The sequence below is a fragment of the Uranotaenia lowii genome, chromosome 1 (genome assembly GCF_029784155.1).
Source record: "Uranotaenia lowii strain MFRU-FL chromosome 1, ASM2978415v1, whole genome shotgun sequence".
In the NCBI taxonomy this organism is placed as follows: domain Eukaryota; kingdom Metazoa; phylum Arthropoda; class Insecta; order Diptera; family Culicidae; genus Uranotaenia; species Uranotaenia lowii.
In genome coordinates, this window is record NC_073691.1 from 32,954,286 (window position 1) to 32,970,388 (window position 16,103).

Consider the following 16,103-nt stretch of genomic DNA (forward strand, 5'->3'; position numbering starts at 1 on the left):
TTGCTAAGGACAAGTCCCCTTTGAATTATAACATCTTAAAATAATATATAAGGCCTTTAACAAAAGATGGCTTGCTAAGGACAAGACCCTAAACAAAAGATGGCTTGCTACGGACAAGTCCCCTTTGGATAGTAAAACCTTGAATCATTTGATAAGTTTCTTAAACAAAAGATGGCTTGCTAAGGACAAGTCCCCTTGAATAATAAAATCTTAGAGTAATTTATAAGGCACTTAACAAAAGATGGCTTGCTACGGACAAGTCCCACTTGAATAGTCAAATCTTGAATGAGTCGATAAATCCCTTAACAAAAGATGGCTTGCTAAGGACAAGTCCCCTTTGAATTATAAAATCTTAAAAACAATCTATGAGGCCCTTAACAAAAGATGGCTTACTAAGGTAAAGTCCCTAAACAAAAGATGGCTTGCTACGGACAAGTCCCCTTGGAACTATAAACCTTAAAAGAATTTTTGTGTCCCTTAGAAAAAGATGGGCCAAGAACAAGTTCCTTATACACAAATGAAACTTATTAAATAATTTACTCTAACATTTATGAAAAACTACTGGTGCACTGGTAAGACTGTTCTCATAGCTTTCCAAAACTAGAATTTAAAATGTTGCAAAATTTAAACCAAACTGAACTATTATTAAAAGAGAAAAAAAAGAAAAACGACTTGAATTACATTTAAAAACTTGACATTGACCAAAGTTAATGTGGAAATGCGCAGCTTAATCGACCCATTTTTATATCTAGGCATTACGTTTTAGTGGATCCTTCTTCGCGAGTTACCCAGGTAAAGCGCAAATCCAAAGTTCTTTCGAAGCAATTAGCCCTTGAAAAATTGCGTGCCAATGTCTGAAAAGATGTTAAAATTAGAAGAAGAAAATCGTTTGCTTAAACAAAATGCGGGAACTGAAGAAGGCGAAAAGGTTGTATTGGAAGCTGTCATTGAAAATTCTGGTGATAATATTTCTAATGATTCACCCCCTTTAACAATTACCCGGTTGGGCGAAAGGTGCTTCGCAACACCGAACAATTATCTGGCTATATCCTCGATCGTCGTACCGGAATGTCAACCGCCAGCGTGCGAGTCAGAACTTAATAGACACATCTTCAATTCGTGGCTGGAACTCTTGACCAACTATATGGACCTCGCCGGTATAACGGACGAATCAACTAAATATATGATTTTCAAAGTAAAGTCCGGTCAACGTTTACTAAATATACTTAAAAATACGCGTTCAGACAGTTATGCCCCAGACATGACACTATATCCGTTTTCAAATGCCACTCACCGGCTGAAGTCATACTTTTGCTCCCATTCAGACGTTATACTACAGCGTCGTAAATTGGCCTCGATTTGCCAAAAGCCAGATGAATTGGATCTTGTGTTTATTAACCGAGTTTTGGAAGCGGCGAGGCTGTGCGATTATGGTGACAAAGAATTCACAGAAATTGTGAGAGTTGTTGCTGAAAGGGCTATCCACAAGGGAACTAGAGTGGTTGCTTTGCAAATGTTCGGCAAACAATGCGAGTTCACTCAATTGGTTGACAAAGTGCGCGAGCTTGAAGCAATAAGAATTCACGAAGCGTTTGTAAGCAGCAAGCTTAAACTAAACGATGAAGCATCGTTGGCTGCTGTTGGCACTGGGAACAGCAGACAACAAACTGGTATACGCGATAATAGCCGACAAGGTCCCATGCGTATGGACTTTAATCGTCGCAATATACAAGGCACAAGTCGCTTTAATCCACTCAGGGGACCTAATTGGCGTCCAAACCGCAATGGTTTCCAATCGCAGCAAAGGGCTGATTGGAACGAAGCTCCTAGACAGAACAGCTATGGGGAGTATAATTGGTCTTCCCAACTGTTGGAAAACTGGCCACCGTGCCAGTCCGCGGTTTTTGCAAAAGTCGCTGAGAAATAACAGCGAAAACTAAACGTCATCGTTGCCGCCAAAAGTGACGGCACGAGGAAAATTTTCACTTCTGTTAGCCATTTTCGTATCGAGTTGCGTACTGCGTAGAAGCAGAAAGTTTGTATTTGTACTGAAAACTAAATGTTTGAAGTGTTCCGTTTTGCTAAATATTGTTGATTTTTGGAATCAGGAGCGTAGGATCATGTAGGTATACATGTAGTTTAGAGTGGCTCGTTATTAACTTTTGTATTTTAGTATCAGGCAAAAACGCTGATATTGGATTGACCATCTCTGTTGAACAGAGCGCTAAAAGTAGCAAATCGGTAATATTTGTTAATTTTATTCTATAACGCCACAAATTACCCAGAATATTGTCCACAGGACTCTTTGCTCTCGATACGAGGTTGAACTGAGTTGTATTAGGGCCGGAATAGCTAGGGTCACTGATTTGTAAGTTCTAACCTATAAAACCATTTTGAACCATGTTTGTAACAACTTATCATTTGTTCCGTAGAATTGAAGCATCACTACAAAACTATAAATATAGTCTGCTATCAGTACCAGTGCATCGCTTTTCATTTGCCGCCCTATCACAACATTCTTCAATTAAATCAAATTGAAGTCGAAATTCGTCGAGCAACTGGGAATCGTCGAAATTAACTTTACGTTCGAGGTTCGCCAACAAAGATGGAACGAGAATTTCAACCCAAGACCGGAACTGGTCCGGAAGCTGACAACGACACCACTATTGTCGATCAAAACTCCAGCTGCGTGGCTTGCAGCAAACCAGACAGCTTTGACGATATGGTTGCCTGCGACTTGTGTGATTCCTGGTGGCATCAGTGTTGCGCGGGAGTAACCAAGTCAATTAAGGACCGTGATTGGACATGCCCCAGATGTTTGCCGGTTCCAAGTCGAGCAAACTCGATCAGATCCACTTCGACGGTGCGTAAGGCCCTCCTCGAACTTAAATTGCAACGACTCGAGGAAGAGAAGGATTTGAAACGGAAGCAGTTCGAAGTGAAACGGAAGCAGTTCGAAGTAGAACAGAAGCAGTTCGAAATTGAGCTAGATCAAAAGTGTTTAGACGAAAAATATCGTCTGCTGGAAGCTGCCGCGGTCGATGATGACATTGACAGCGAAGGAAGCCGCCAAGAATATCACCGTAGACGGCAACGAACGGAGGACTGGGTGTCCAGCAGAACGAGCAACGTTTCGGAAAGGCTCGAAGGAGCTGTTGGTGGTGTCGACGAGGGGCGTACCGACGCCCAGCCGATTGAAGCTGAACAGATTCAGCAAGTAAATAGTGTTGTTCGCGAGCTCAATAGCAAGGTGGCAAACTGCCAGAAGGAGCCGGATCCATTGTATGCGAACTTGAAAGTTATCCTGAAGGCGTGCCAAATTCAAAATAACGCTTCAGTGAGTGGCACACCCTACACAGGCACAGTGCCAAAAAGCACCCGAATGCTGGCTCCGCCGATTGCTCCCCGTACATTCGAGCAGTATGAGCGTCGAGAAGAAAATGTCTTTCCTGACAGCACGGAATATTCTATGCAGAACCAATGTAGTTATCGGAAACATCCGCAGGTGGAACCCGGATATAACGCACCGGTGCCGCAACACATAGCACCCGAACGTGATGTAATGCCAAGCAATTTGACACCCTCGCCACAGGCAGGCTTGTCTGGCAATCGAATTCAACATTCGTCAATTGTTTTGAGCACACCATCGGCATCGCAGATTGCTGCCAGGCAGGCACTTTCGCGAGACCTCCCAATATTTTCCGGCAATCCAGCTGATTGGCCGGTGTTTATCGCCAACTACAATTATACCACAGAGGCGTGTGGATTCAACTGTGGAGAAAATATGATCCGCTTACAGCGTTGTCTGAAAGGTCCTGCGTACGAGGCAGTCAGAAGCAAGCTGGTCATACCGTCATTGGTTCCTGCGGTTATCGACGCGTTAGAGATGCGGTTTGGGCGTCCCGAATTGTTGATCGAGACTTTCATCAACAATGTGAAATCTACGACGCCACCCAGAGCGGATCGTTTGGAAACCCTAATAGATTTTGGGGAGAAGGTGCAGACTCTTTGCGACCACATAATTGCTGCCGATCTGACTGATCATTTGGCCAACCCGCAATTGATGAAGGATCTAGTTGAAAAATTGCCCCCTGACTACAGAATGAAGTGGGCCGAATTCCGTGAGCCACTGTCGAAAGTAAATTTGCAAACGTTCCGAGAATTTATGAATCGGATTGTCAAGAATGCTTACCGTGTAACTGGTGCAAGGTCGTTTGTTGAAGAGATGAAATCGGTGAAGCGCGACCGAGGAAAGAATCTAAACTACAGCTTCATACATTCCGAAACCGGGGGGAGTGACTCCGGCCAGTCAGCCAAAGTCTCAGCCGATGAGCGGAAGCCAATTGAATGTGCCGTTTGTGGGAAAATTAATCATCGAGCCAGGGAGTGCGAAGCATTCCAAGCGCTGTCCGTAGATGAACGCTGGACACGTGTACGGAATCTTGGACTCTGTCGTACGTGCCTTTACGGACATGGACGTCGCCGATGCAGGAGTACAAAACGCTGCGGAATCAATGGCTGTGAGAAACGGCATCATCCGTCGCTGCACTCCGACCGGAAATCACAAGATGCAGCTACGACGACGGTGGCGTCGCTGCATGCTGCTATGAACCACCAAACTGATGGTGCTGATCCAACATTATTCTTCAGAATTTTACCTGTGACGGTCTATCAAGGTCAACATTCTATCGACACATTCGCCTTTGTCGATGAGGGGTCGGCACTTAGTATGATGGATACCGAGCTAGCTGATAAGCTTGGACTTCGAGGACGAAAGCAACCACTTTGCCTTACGTGGACGGCACAAGTATCCAGAACTGAACAAAACTCCCGAAGAGTGTCATTTGAGATCTCTGGTCTGGGTAAACCGAAAAGGTTCCGAATGACAAATGTTTGCACCGTTGATTCGTTGGGCCTGCCAGTGCAAAGTTTGCCCATCAGCGACTTGCAAGAACGATATCAATACCTTCGAGGGATTCCGGTTTCTGGCTACCAGAATGCAGTGCCCCAGATATTGATTGGCGTGGACCATCTGAGACTAGTCGTGCCTCTCAGAGTTCGAGAAGGAGGTCAGCAAGAACCAACTGCAGTTAAAACTCGTCTCGGTTGGAATATTTACGGAGGACAAGGAAATTCGAAGCTTTTCGCTTTGAATCTGCATCTGTGCAAATTTAGTTGCAACACGAATTTTCAAAATTCAGTTGTAGAATATTCTGCTATCGAAGAAGCAAAAGCAGAAGTAAAACCCTCATTGCATCATGTGTCAGACCAAGATGCCCCTGCAGTGTCTATCTTGAAAGTCACAACGTTATGTGTGAACGATCCGTTGTTGGAGGCTAGCGTTGGAGAACAAGTCGACGTACATGTTAGAAGAAGTCATGCGCATAGCGCTACCGTTGCCGAGCCAATAGCAGATCCACGGAAGATGTTATATCAGCCAATCAAACTTGTGGCCAATCTGAGGAAGCCGAGGAAAATCCTCCTGCCTAGGGCAGCTGCCGCAGCAGTGGATGATACCGCCCTGAACACCATGCTTTTCGAGGGCTCAGAACTCCTGACATCACTGCTGGCGATCTTATTGCGTCTCCGGCATCATGTAGTTGGTGTGAGTGATTATACGCAAAAGAGATGTCAACAAGTTATTATTCGCAATGAAAATCGAGATGTCCAACGATTTTTCTGGCGTAAGGATCCGACCAGGGAACCAGAAGCGCGTTTAATAGATGTGATTGTTCCTAAATATTGCGACAAAATCCTTGCTGGCAATTTTCTGACCGTTGAGGAGCTAAAGCTGATTTCTGCTAAGATGACGGAAGTGCACCGAAGTGGCAGCGCCCAGCCGCGAAACGTTAGCTCCAATAGTACGGCAGAAAAGGATCATCATGATGAACGACCTAAGACGACAACTTATGTCAGTGAAAACGAAGCGGCTACACCAGTACGAATTTTAGTGGAAGAAACGAAATGTGAAACCGTCACTTTGTTCTCCAAGCCGAAAGAGAATATTTTGAACCGGGTGCAAGACAGTCCGAAATCAACTATTCGAGAGACCATTAGATGTGCGACGTTGCTTTTCGAGGTTCTTCGCACACTTTCTCTACGTATTGTTCGAGGAGAGGTTCTTAGCCGAAAATGGTGGTGGTCAGGCGAAGGATGGAAAGAAGAAAGAAGCGATGGTAGCTTCAATCATTGGCGAAAGTGGCTCCAAACTTTGTTGGACGTGCGACGGGCTACGATACCGGAAGAATGTACCCACGATCTCCTGAAACGAGCATGGACTAAGGTGAAAAAGAAATTCGAGCAGTTCTGGCGAAGGTGGGTTTTGGAGTACCTGCCAACACTAACCAAACGTACTAAGTGGTTCAATGAAACGAGAGATATTGCGGTAGGAGATGTGGTACTCATATTCAATGAAGGAAAGCGGAATTCCTGGGAGCGAGGATTGATCGTAGAACTCATCGCTGCATCGGATGGACGGATTCGACAAGCCTGGTTTCGAACGGGCAATGGTGTATATCGGAAGCCGATTGCTAAGCTAGCAATCCTTGAAGTGTCGTCTCGAGAAAATGGTTCCAGAGAGTTGCCTGACTGCGAAGGTGGCTCCATAGTGAGCAACGATGAAGGCGTGAACGAGGATTCCGGAAGTGATGAAACCGAGGCCAGCCGTAGGTTCCATCGGGGGGAGAATGTTGGAAAACTGGCCACCGTGCCAGTCCGCGGTTTTTGCAAAAGTCGCTGAGAAATAACAGCGAAAACTAAACGTCATCGTTGCCGCCAAAAGTGACGGCACGAGGAAAATTTTCACTTCTGTTAGCCATTTTCGTATCGAGTTGCGTACTGCGTAGAAGCAGAAAGTTTGTATTTGTACTGAAAACTAAATGTTTGAAGTGTTCCGTTTTGCTAAATATTGTTGATTTTTGGAATCAGGAGCGTAGGATCATGTAGGTATACATGTAGTTTAGAGTGGCTCGTTATTAACTTTTGTATTTTAGTATCAGGCAAAAACGCTGATATTGGATTGACCATCTCTGTTGAACAGAGCGCTAAAAGTAGCAAATCGGTAATATTTGTTAATTTTATTCTATAACGCCACAAATTACCCAGAATATTGTCCACAGGACTCTTTGCTCTCGATACGAGGTTGAACTGAGTTGTATTAGGGCCGGAATAGCTAGGGTCACTGATTTGTAAGTTCTAACCTATAAAACCATTTTGAACCATGTTTGTAACAACTTATCATTTGTTCCGTAGAATTGAAGCATCACTACAAAACTATAAATATAGTCTGCTATCAGTACCAGTGCATCGCTTTTCATTTGCCGCCCTATCACAACACCAACCAAATAGACGTAACCAGGATAGACGCAACTGGAACCAGTTCCAATATCAAGGACCCCGAATGAATCAGTTCAGCAACAAAAGGACGGAATATGAAAGGTGTACCAAATGTAGTAGTACATTCCATTCGGAATCGGAATGTCGAGCTCACCTACGTACATGCATCCTGTGCAATCAACCGGGTCACATCGCGCGATTGTGCCCGGAAAACTCTTCCAACGGAAATTTCCCCCCAAGGTCATCTAAAGTAGCTGCTATTGAGGATACCAAAACGAACCCTACTGAAGATTTACAAGTGAGTGAGGAATCATAATTATCTTGATGCTATCATGATAATCTTGTACTGTACAGGTTGTATTACTTAAATGTTACCATCACATGTTCTTAAACTTTTCTTCATTCTCGTTATACTTTTGCAAATCTGAAATGATTCCAATAAAATAAATTGTTGAATTAATTCCTAACGTCTGACGTCTCCCTAAACAATCGAAACAATCGTTCAATTAACACAATGTCACCAATTCCATTGTTAGGTCAAATTCAAGCCTATTTCCATTCACATTACAACTTTACAAATACCGTAATGATTATAAGCTGTAGAGAAAAAGAAAAAAAAACCATTTTTATTCCATCTATTTTTTCACATTAATGTAGCCTTATCAGTACGTATCGCAGTTGATGCAATTAACGTAAAATAATAACAACACAATAACCTCAACAGATATCTACCGACAAGGATTCTCAAAAGTTTGATTTTTTCGTTCTCGCTGTTAATAGTCCTTTGTTGAATGACGGCATTATCTTATCAGAGGTTGCAGGAATGCAATGCCAATTCCTCATCGATTCGGGTGCCCAAGTGAACACACTTACAGAGGAAATTTTATTAGCGCTGAAAAACAATCCTAAACACAAGCAAGAATTAGTCAATTTGAAGTATGAGGCCGATCGAGTTCTGAAAGCTTATGCTACAACTGGTGATATATCAGTTATTGCAATGTTCGAAGCTTTCCTTTCCATATCACCCGACCGTCCAGTATTTTTAGAAAAATTTTACGTCGTAAGAGAAGCCCGCTCATTATTAGGTAGATCAACGGCTCTCCGATATAGCGTACTGATGCTTGGTACTCAAGTTCCGATCAAAGACGTAGCGATAATCCGAACCATGACTGCGACTAGCAACGAATTCAAACCCTTTCCTGAATTCAATGTTTCTCCAGTGTCTATCAGTTACGATAAATCAAAACCACCGTGTCGGAATATCTTTACTAATATTCCTCATTCATTAAAAAAGTAAGTCGAGCAACATTTGCAACAATTGGTCAGGACCGAAATAATTGAACCAGTGACTGATGGTATGGACACCCGTTTCTGTTCGTCCTTGTTGGTGGTGCCTAAAGGCAAGCAAGATATACGACTTGTTATAGATCTCAGAGGTCCAAACAGTTACATCCATCGTACTCCCTTTGCTATACCAACTTGAAAAAGACTCTAGGCACTTAACTAATTTTTACACCGAATTTGGCGTATATAGATATGTCAGACTTTCCTTTGGCCTTACCAACGCTCCGGACATCTTTCAAGAGATATTACAACGGAAAGTCCTAGGAGGTTGCATAGGTTTCCGAAACTATTTAGACGACATTATCGTTTACGGGAGGAATAAGAATGAGCATGACGATCGATTGGCTCAAATTTTAGCTTCACTAGAACAGCACAACGTAAAGCTGAATCTTTCAAAATGCATCTTCGGCAGTCAAGTTGTAAGTTTTCTTGGGTTTAAAGTTACATCCGAAGGCAGGATGATTTCAGAGGAAAAGCTATCGGCAATCCGAAATTTCAGAAATGGATTCCGGAAAGAAACCGAAGGTCTTCACTTGACCTTTCCTTACCAAAGGTGCCGGATGCAACCTTTCTGCAACTGTCTCGGTTAAATTTAGCGGAAAAATACCGTCCGGCAGCAAATAACCTCCAACTGATTGGGTGAACCTTGCCAGGAGTATCCAAACATCTCTTTTTATGCACATTGAAATGGGTTTCCTTCTTTCCAATATTAAGCTTCGATTCTAGACAAATAAGAGTCTACCCCATACAATTTATGATGGTGAGAAATGTGAGCGGAAAATAAATTAACTTGGCAAATATTTTTCCTTGATGGTCCATTTAGTGTCGGCATCTGTAACACTCCGAAATCGATGAGAGATGGTAAAAATTGATCGATACAATTTTCTTCAAAAGAATCTCTTGCTGAAAGACAGAGTGAACATCGAAGAATAATGATAAATGTTTAAGGCTGAAAATTGGCTGCACTCACTTGAAAAGTTTAATTGATCAACAAAATTCTTGTCTAAGATTTTTGAACGAAACCTGAAATCCATAAAATAAATGAAGATATAAAAGCACAACAAGCCATATAAACCCAGAAGATAAGGTAAAATATCTAGGTGAAGGTACCTTTTCGCAATTTCCATACTAACCCAACAAAAAAAGAGGGAATTATTTTCCCCTCAAGTCATTCTGTGTTTTTTTTTTGGTTCGCTCCTGTTGACTCGTCGTTGCCCTGTTTTACATATTGAAAAGCTATAAAATTTGATGAAACGAAAGTCGGGTTTGTTTTGTTTCCCCTCAGCCAGCCTCAGCGACCTTTTGCGAAAAGTACAAAAATGCCAAATCATAAAAAGATTGCGGCGAATGCTTATTATGTTTACCTGTTTTTATGCAAATGAGACTTTCAGTCGACCTTTTGAGGAAAATGCGATTTTTTTTCGCCCTAGAGGTATGGGAGGAAGTTATAGGATTCATATCTGATGCATCATTTGCGTATAAATCCTTGTTCATTTTCTTTTATGACGCTCGATTAGACATTATACATCGGCTTTGGGGAAAATTTATTGAACAGAATTCAAAAAAAAACAGCAATGGGTAGATCGATTTTCACTTTCAAAAATGACAAAATTGACAAAATTGACAAAATTAACAAAATTGACAAAATTGACAAAATAGACAAAATTGACAAAATTGACAAAATTGACAAAATTGACAAAATTGACAAAATTGACAAAATTGACAAAATTGACAAAATTTACAAAATTGACAAAATTGACAAAATTGACAAAATTGACAAAATTGACAAAATTGACAAAATTGACAAAATTGACAAAATTGACAAAATTGACAAAATTGACAAAATTGACAAAATTGACAAAATTGACAAAATTGACAAAATTGACAAAATTGACAAAATTGACAAAATTGACAAAATTGACGAAATTGACAAAATTGACAAAATTGACAAATTTTGAAAAAAGATGAACGATCAATATAAACCACTTACATAAGCGGCTTCTGACTTCGGCCGCTATTTTCTTCCATTTAAAGGTAAAACTATCGTTTATCTTCCAAAATCAAGCTCTGTCCTGTCGAAAAGTTATTGATTTGGCGCGTTCAACTTATAACGAGCTACACGGGCAAAATCTGCCAAACGAATCGAAGCGAATAACAATAAATCACCCTAATTGCACTATTAGGTTGATGCCATTCGCTCTAGTCAGTCCAAGAACGAAGTGGTTGTCTCATCTTCGAGCTTCCGTAAAGGACAAAGCAGAAACTTAAAGACTGAGGTAAATCCTTGGGTAAAGGACATTCCAGATGAGTGAAGAAAAAAAAGTGGTCCCACTTCATCTCCGCTGAAATGAAATAAGTCAACAAAGTGAAATTGCCCTGTTCTTCACTTCCATTCATCTTAGAGGAAAACCTGCTATACATCGGAAAGGGGGGATGAATGAACAAGAGCTAAGAAGTCGAGTAAATGTTTGAGCAAGGTAAATTTATCAAGGAATTGGAGGAATTTTCCTCGGTAGACACAAGCATCTTGTCAGATCGGATCAAGTTGCTTCCAGTTTCTTCCCTGGATTCGGTGGAACGATTTCCGGCTTCTGGAGACTACCTTATGGTGTTCTAGTCAGTCCGGCACAGATGGCTTCCTGACGGCAGAGGGAAAGTGAAACCAATCCAATAGGTGGGAGAAAACCAAACTTGGAGCGAAAAAATAAACCCCCGGAAAGGAAATTCCTTCAACTTGTCAACGAACGTTCTTTTGGCCATTTTCTGTGGTTTCAATGGTCTTTTGGCGTCCGGAAGATGCCTCATGAGAGAATCGGGTAGTTGAAAAATGACTCCACGTCCGATTTTGCCTTCTTCTCGACCACAGAGTAGGAAAAAGATTTTTGGTCTTGTATCTTATACATTTAGAAGATTTGAAAAAAACTCAAATTATAAATTTATTTTTATTTTAAAGCACTTATTTTTTTAAACTCTTTTTAAAAGTGTTTTTAAATTATTTTGGATAATTTGTCGATTTAACAACTTTTCTTTGTTGATCGTTTGACCTGTTAAAAGTCGAAAGTATTAAGTATACACAATCGTTGGAGACCGAATCACTCATTTTTATTTTTGAAACAACAACAAAAATTCACACACCAAATTTTTCATTGTACAGAGCTCCAGTCAACCGGGAAGAAAAGAGCAAATCACTTTCATAAGTCTATTTCTTCATCTGTCATATGAAATATTGCTGACAGGTGAACATGTAAATCGTCGTCGTCAGCACTCACAGAAATCTTAGATGAAGATCCCCAACTTCAAGTTGTTTTACCTACTTGCTTGCACCTCTCTGATCTGTTCTCACCTGTGTTGTGCTTGTCAGAGGAGCTAGACGCGATTCAATCATACGTTTTCAAAAGGGAGCTTTCTCCAAAAAACCAACCGTTTCATAATTGTTTACTTTTTACTGGAAAAATTTGATTCTTGTTCACCAATTTTTTTTTTTGGAGATTTTCCTTCAGAAGACTTTTTAAATTACACTTCCAGAGAGCTCATAACAGTTATGTTGTTTGTCAGCTAAGAGTAGCAGATTTTGGTCGTCCAACGAATTTAACCTATCTTATATATGAAAGCCGCCAGATTGGTTTTGATTCTCTGGCAAATTGGACTGGTCTTGGCAGAGTTTGTGACAGCAAACATATGCTCGAAGATTTGATTTAATTGATGTGATATGAGCCAGTTGATTATATTATGTTGAGAAAGAGACATCATTTTTTGAGAAATATTTTTTTTTGAAAAATACTTGTTCTCGAGATTGCTAGTCAAGTTTACTCTGATTAAAATTAATCTTCAATCAATTCCAGATTTTTTACCTCAATAGTGTCTTTTATATTCCTAAGCTACGATTTTCAATTTCAACCGAATCTACATGAAAAAAGAAGACAAAAATTGCAAAGCTGAATTGGAATTTCCCCTCCATACCGAAAAATAGAACTGACACGTTCAAAAACGAAAACGAAGCTAAAAGGCCAGGCTTTTTGTTTGCAGCGCAAAAAAATCATTTAATTTTTCTTTTGCATTATTTCGTGTTTTCGTTGCTCATGTTCATGTTCTTTGTACCAAGAGTTGGGTACCCCTAGAGGGCTTAGGCTGCTCGGTACGTTCAACTTTTATCAAAAGATCCGAGCAGGTATTGGTATGATTTGTTTATCTGAGGATGTTTTGGATCCAACATAGGATGAATGTGGTTTTTATTTTCGGCTTTGTAAACCACTTGATTGAAACTGTGAACGGATTTGGGTAAAATTTAAATAATTTAAATCTTCAAAGAGATGGTTCCCTAGCTGAATAGTAGAATAGTTAAATCGGCAAAATATTGAGTTTTGGGTTCGTGAAATATTGAATATTTTACCTACTTATACAAGCATCGGTGGTTCAGTGGTAGAATGCTCGCCTGCCACGCGGGCGGCCCGGGTTCGATTTCCGGCCGATGCAATTTTAACTTTTTGATATTTTATGCGAAGTGTTCGTGATCAAACTTCCCATATTCAATTACCAAATAAATAGGCATTTTCTGAGTTCTTTCTTTCTTCCATTTGATCGTTCCCTAAACTGAACTTGAATTTGGGTGGATTGGTATAGTGATTGGTTTTTAGGTAGGGTTACCTAGAGGAGAGGCGCATCTGGCACTTATTTTTCTTGAAACTCAGCTCTCACCCCTCAATCTGGATCCAATCAATGATAAAGCAATAGGGGAGATGAGGGCATAACGAGCACCCAGGGCATAATGAGCACTACGCTTTTCTGCGAAAGTACGTATTTTCTTAAATAAATTTTCATGAGGATTTGTTTCGTACTTCCTATAGTATTAATTTTTCACAAAAAAAAGAATCTCCTTATCATCTTTACAGAGATATTAAAAAAAAACTAGCTTGGTTCTCAAGTTACGAAAATATTATAATTTTTGAGCACCACGAAATAAGCTCTTATGTTCTTAAAATAACCTTGATCTATAATGTACGCACTGCAACATGATGTACACATTGTTTCTCAATTTTTACCATCATAAAATTTTTGATTTTTCATTTTTATCAATTTTAAAACACGTTTTTACTTAAATTTGTTGACTAGGGGCATATAGAGCACCACATTATCGAGGCATAATGAGCATTTTCTGCCGTGGAATCTAGCAGCGAATTAAAATTGATTTATAGCGCCACACCTTGACTAGTTTTCATCCGACGATTTAGCCTATTGGTAAGGTGTCGAAGAAGTAATCAAAAGACTAGAGTTAGATTTCTGTTCGAGGTGATTTTTTTCCATTTACAATTCATGGTCGATTTTTTTTTATTGTTACATTATACGGCTAGTAGCATCATCCTCCTAACAAAGCACATAATGTATGAGCGTGCGTGAATTGTTTGTATTCTACAAACAGACCTAGATTATTTTGTTATTGCTTTGTTTGATGAATCTACGACTCACCTGACTTCATCGAATTGAATTCGCTGCTAGATTCCCCGGCAGAAAACGCACATCTTGCCTTGATGAATGGTGCTCATACTGCCTCAGGGGGGGTTCTCATTATGCCTCCACAGTGGCTGGTTTTCAGCTTTTGGCAAAAATTTTTAAAATGCATTTTTTATCGTTTTCATCTAGTTTTTCACGTTTCAGCCCGTTAGGGAATAGGCTTTTCAAGTGTCTGAACACGAAACAATAATGTAACCTCCATATTATAGCTATGTTCTATGGTTAAATAACCGTTTTCCTTAAGGTGGCCATTATGCCCCCATCTCCCCTACTGACAAAGTTATATAGTTTACTCGAATTACTTTAAGGAGACCCTCAAAGACCTTCAAATTTGTATAAAAAAAGTAAAACAAAAATATATGGAAAAAGTGAAAGTTTTCCAAAAACAATCATAATTTAATCTGAAAACACTGCAGAAAAAATAGACTTCGTAACGTAGAGATTTTCAAGATAATAAGGCGTTTATTTTTTTACCAACTCTGTTTCTATTTCAGCCGTACGTGATAGAAATCCAACCTGTATACATATCTCAGGTGGCGGTGGAAATCCCGTGCTAAGTTTTAGTAAAAGTTTTTTTTTTTGTAAACATTGTAACCAAGACAATTCGTGACGTCAGTTGCATTTTCTAACAACAACCATCATCGCTGTACCAGCGAAAACTAGAGAAAGAATCATTGCCAACTGCTTTTTTTTTTTTTTTTTTTTGTGATGGTCCCACAGGCCCATTGGGGACCTTCCTCCACCCCATACGCATCTTTAGGAGTGGGAGGGACAGTTTATCCTTTGGATAATATGTATTGTTTACCTGTTTTATCTATTTTGTACGACTTATTCGTCTTACTCCCGCGTATGTCCATCACCGTACAATTTCTATCTGATACTTCGTCAGATCTTCATCACTTCTATATGATCCTTTTTAGGATTAGTCTTTTTTTATATGGTCTGTTTTATGTGATTTAATGTCAACCTCTTAAAAATATTCAAGTTTGAACTTTCTTTGATGTTCTGTGGTAGGCTGTTATACATTTTCAGTCCGTTGTAGAACACAGAACGTTTGCTCATCTCTCTTCTCGTGTATGGTAATCTGAAGTCTTGAGCTCTCCTTGTATTGTACCCGTGTATGTCCATTCCGTACTGCAGACCTTCCAATAAATAAGATGGTAACATTCCTTTCTTCATTTTGAAGATGAAAATCAAGCTGTTGTAAGCAATCCTCTGTTTAACTGACAACCATTGTAACATATCAAGCATAAGAGCACTAGGAGTGTAATGCTGCTGCTGTTTACGATTCTCGCCTAGGCTACATAAACATCCTGGCAAGTGACGTAGGCTTTGTTTACCTTTTTACTTTTTGAATAACGAATTCTGTAATAGTGTGCGTGTTTGGTCATCACCTTCTTTGTACCGGATTGATGGAAATCGAGTTATTTTTGCATCACAGCATGCAAAAATAGAACACGTGTTGTAAAAAAAACTTGAACGCCGCTGATCTTGAGAGTGTATTTACATGGTAAAGTTTTCAGAATGAGCTAAAAGTGTCAAAATTTCTACCAATTTTTTCCAACACGGTAATCTTGTTCTTATACAGTTGTTACTAAGTTTTAAAAATATTGTTTGTTTCCTGGTCCTGAGACGTAAGAAGATTTACATTTAATTGCTTAAAATATTTTTCATTTTTTCAACAGGAGAAATCTGCATGCAGATCTGATATTCCGTACTCTATCGTGTCTTAATTGAAAAATAATTACCTGAACAGCTGAGATCATATAAATTTATCTGGAGAAACCGTTTGGAACACAAAGACTCCCAAGAAGTGGATATTCATTAAAATTCTTATCATGTTGGAACTTTTCTCAGTAAGTTTGACTGGTTGCTTCGAACAAATAATTCTGGAAACTGACTCTTAGTGACTCCAG

At 40.0% G+C, this 16,103-nt stretch overlaps 1 protein-coding gene and 1 non-coding gene across 3 annotated transcripts; both read left to right on the forward strand.

Annotated features, from left to right (window-relative positions):
• Positions 1–5,694: 5,694 nt before the first annotated feature.
• On the forward strand, positions 5,695–7,317 carry LOC129739119 (uncharacterized). 2 transcript variants are annotated; one of them, XM_055730517.1, is made up of 4 exons: positions 5,695–6,941; positions 6,993–7,060; positions 7,119–7,187; positions 7,252–7,309. In XM_055730517.1, the coding sequence occupies exon 1, from the start codon at positions 5,807–5,809 to the stop codon at positions 6,737–6,739; it is 933 nt and encodes a 310-aa protein (XP_055586492.1). In that variant the 5' UTR covers positions 5,695–5,806; the 3' UTR covers positions 6,740–6,941; positions 6,993–7,060; positions 7,119–7,187; positions 7,252–7,309. The 2 variants fall into 2 exon arrangements, with proteins under 2 accessions (XP_055586492.1, XP_055586491.1); XM_055730516.1 differs by having other exon boundaries at positions 7,119–7,317.
• A 5,764-nt stretch (positions 7,318–13,081) lies between these two features.
• Trnag-gcc (transfer RNA glycine (anticodon GCC)) lies at positions 13,082–13,152 on the forward strand. The gene has a single exon. It is a non-coding gene; the product is annotated as a tRNA-Gly (tRNA).
• The last annotated feature ends 2,951 nt before the right edge of the window (positions 13,153–16,103 follow it).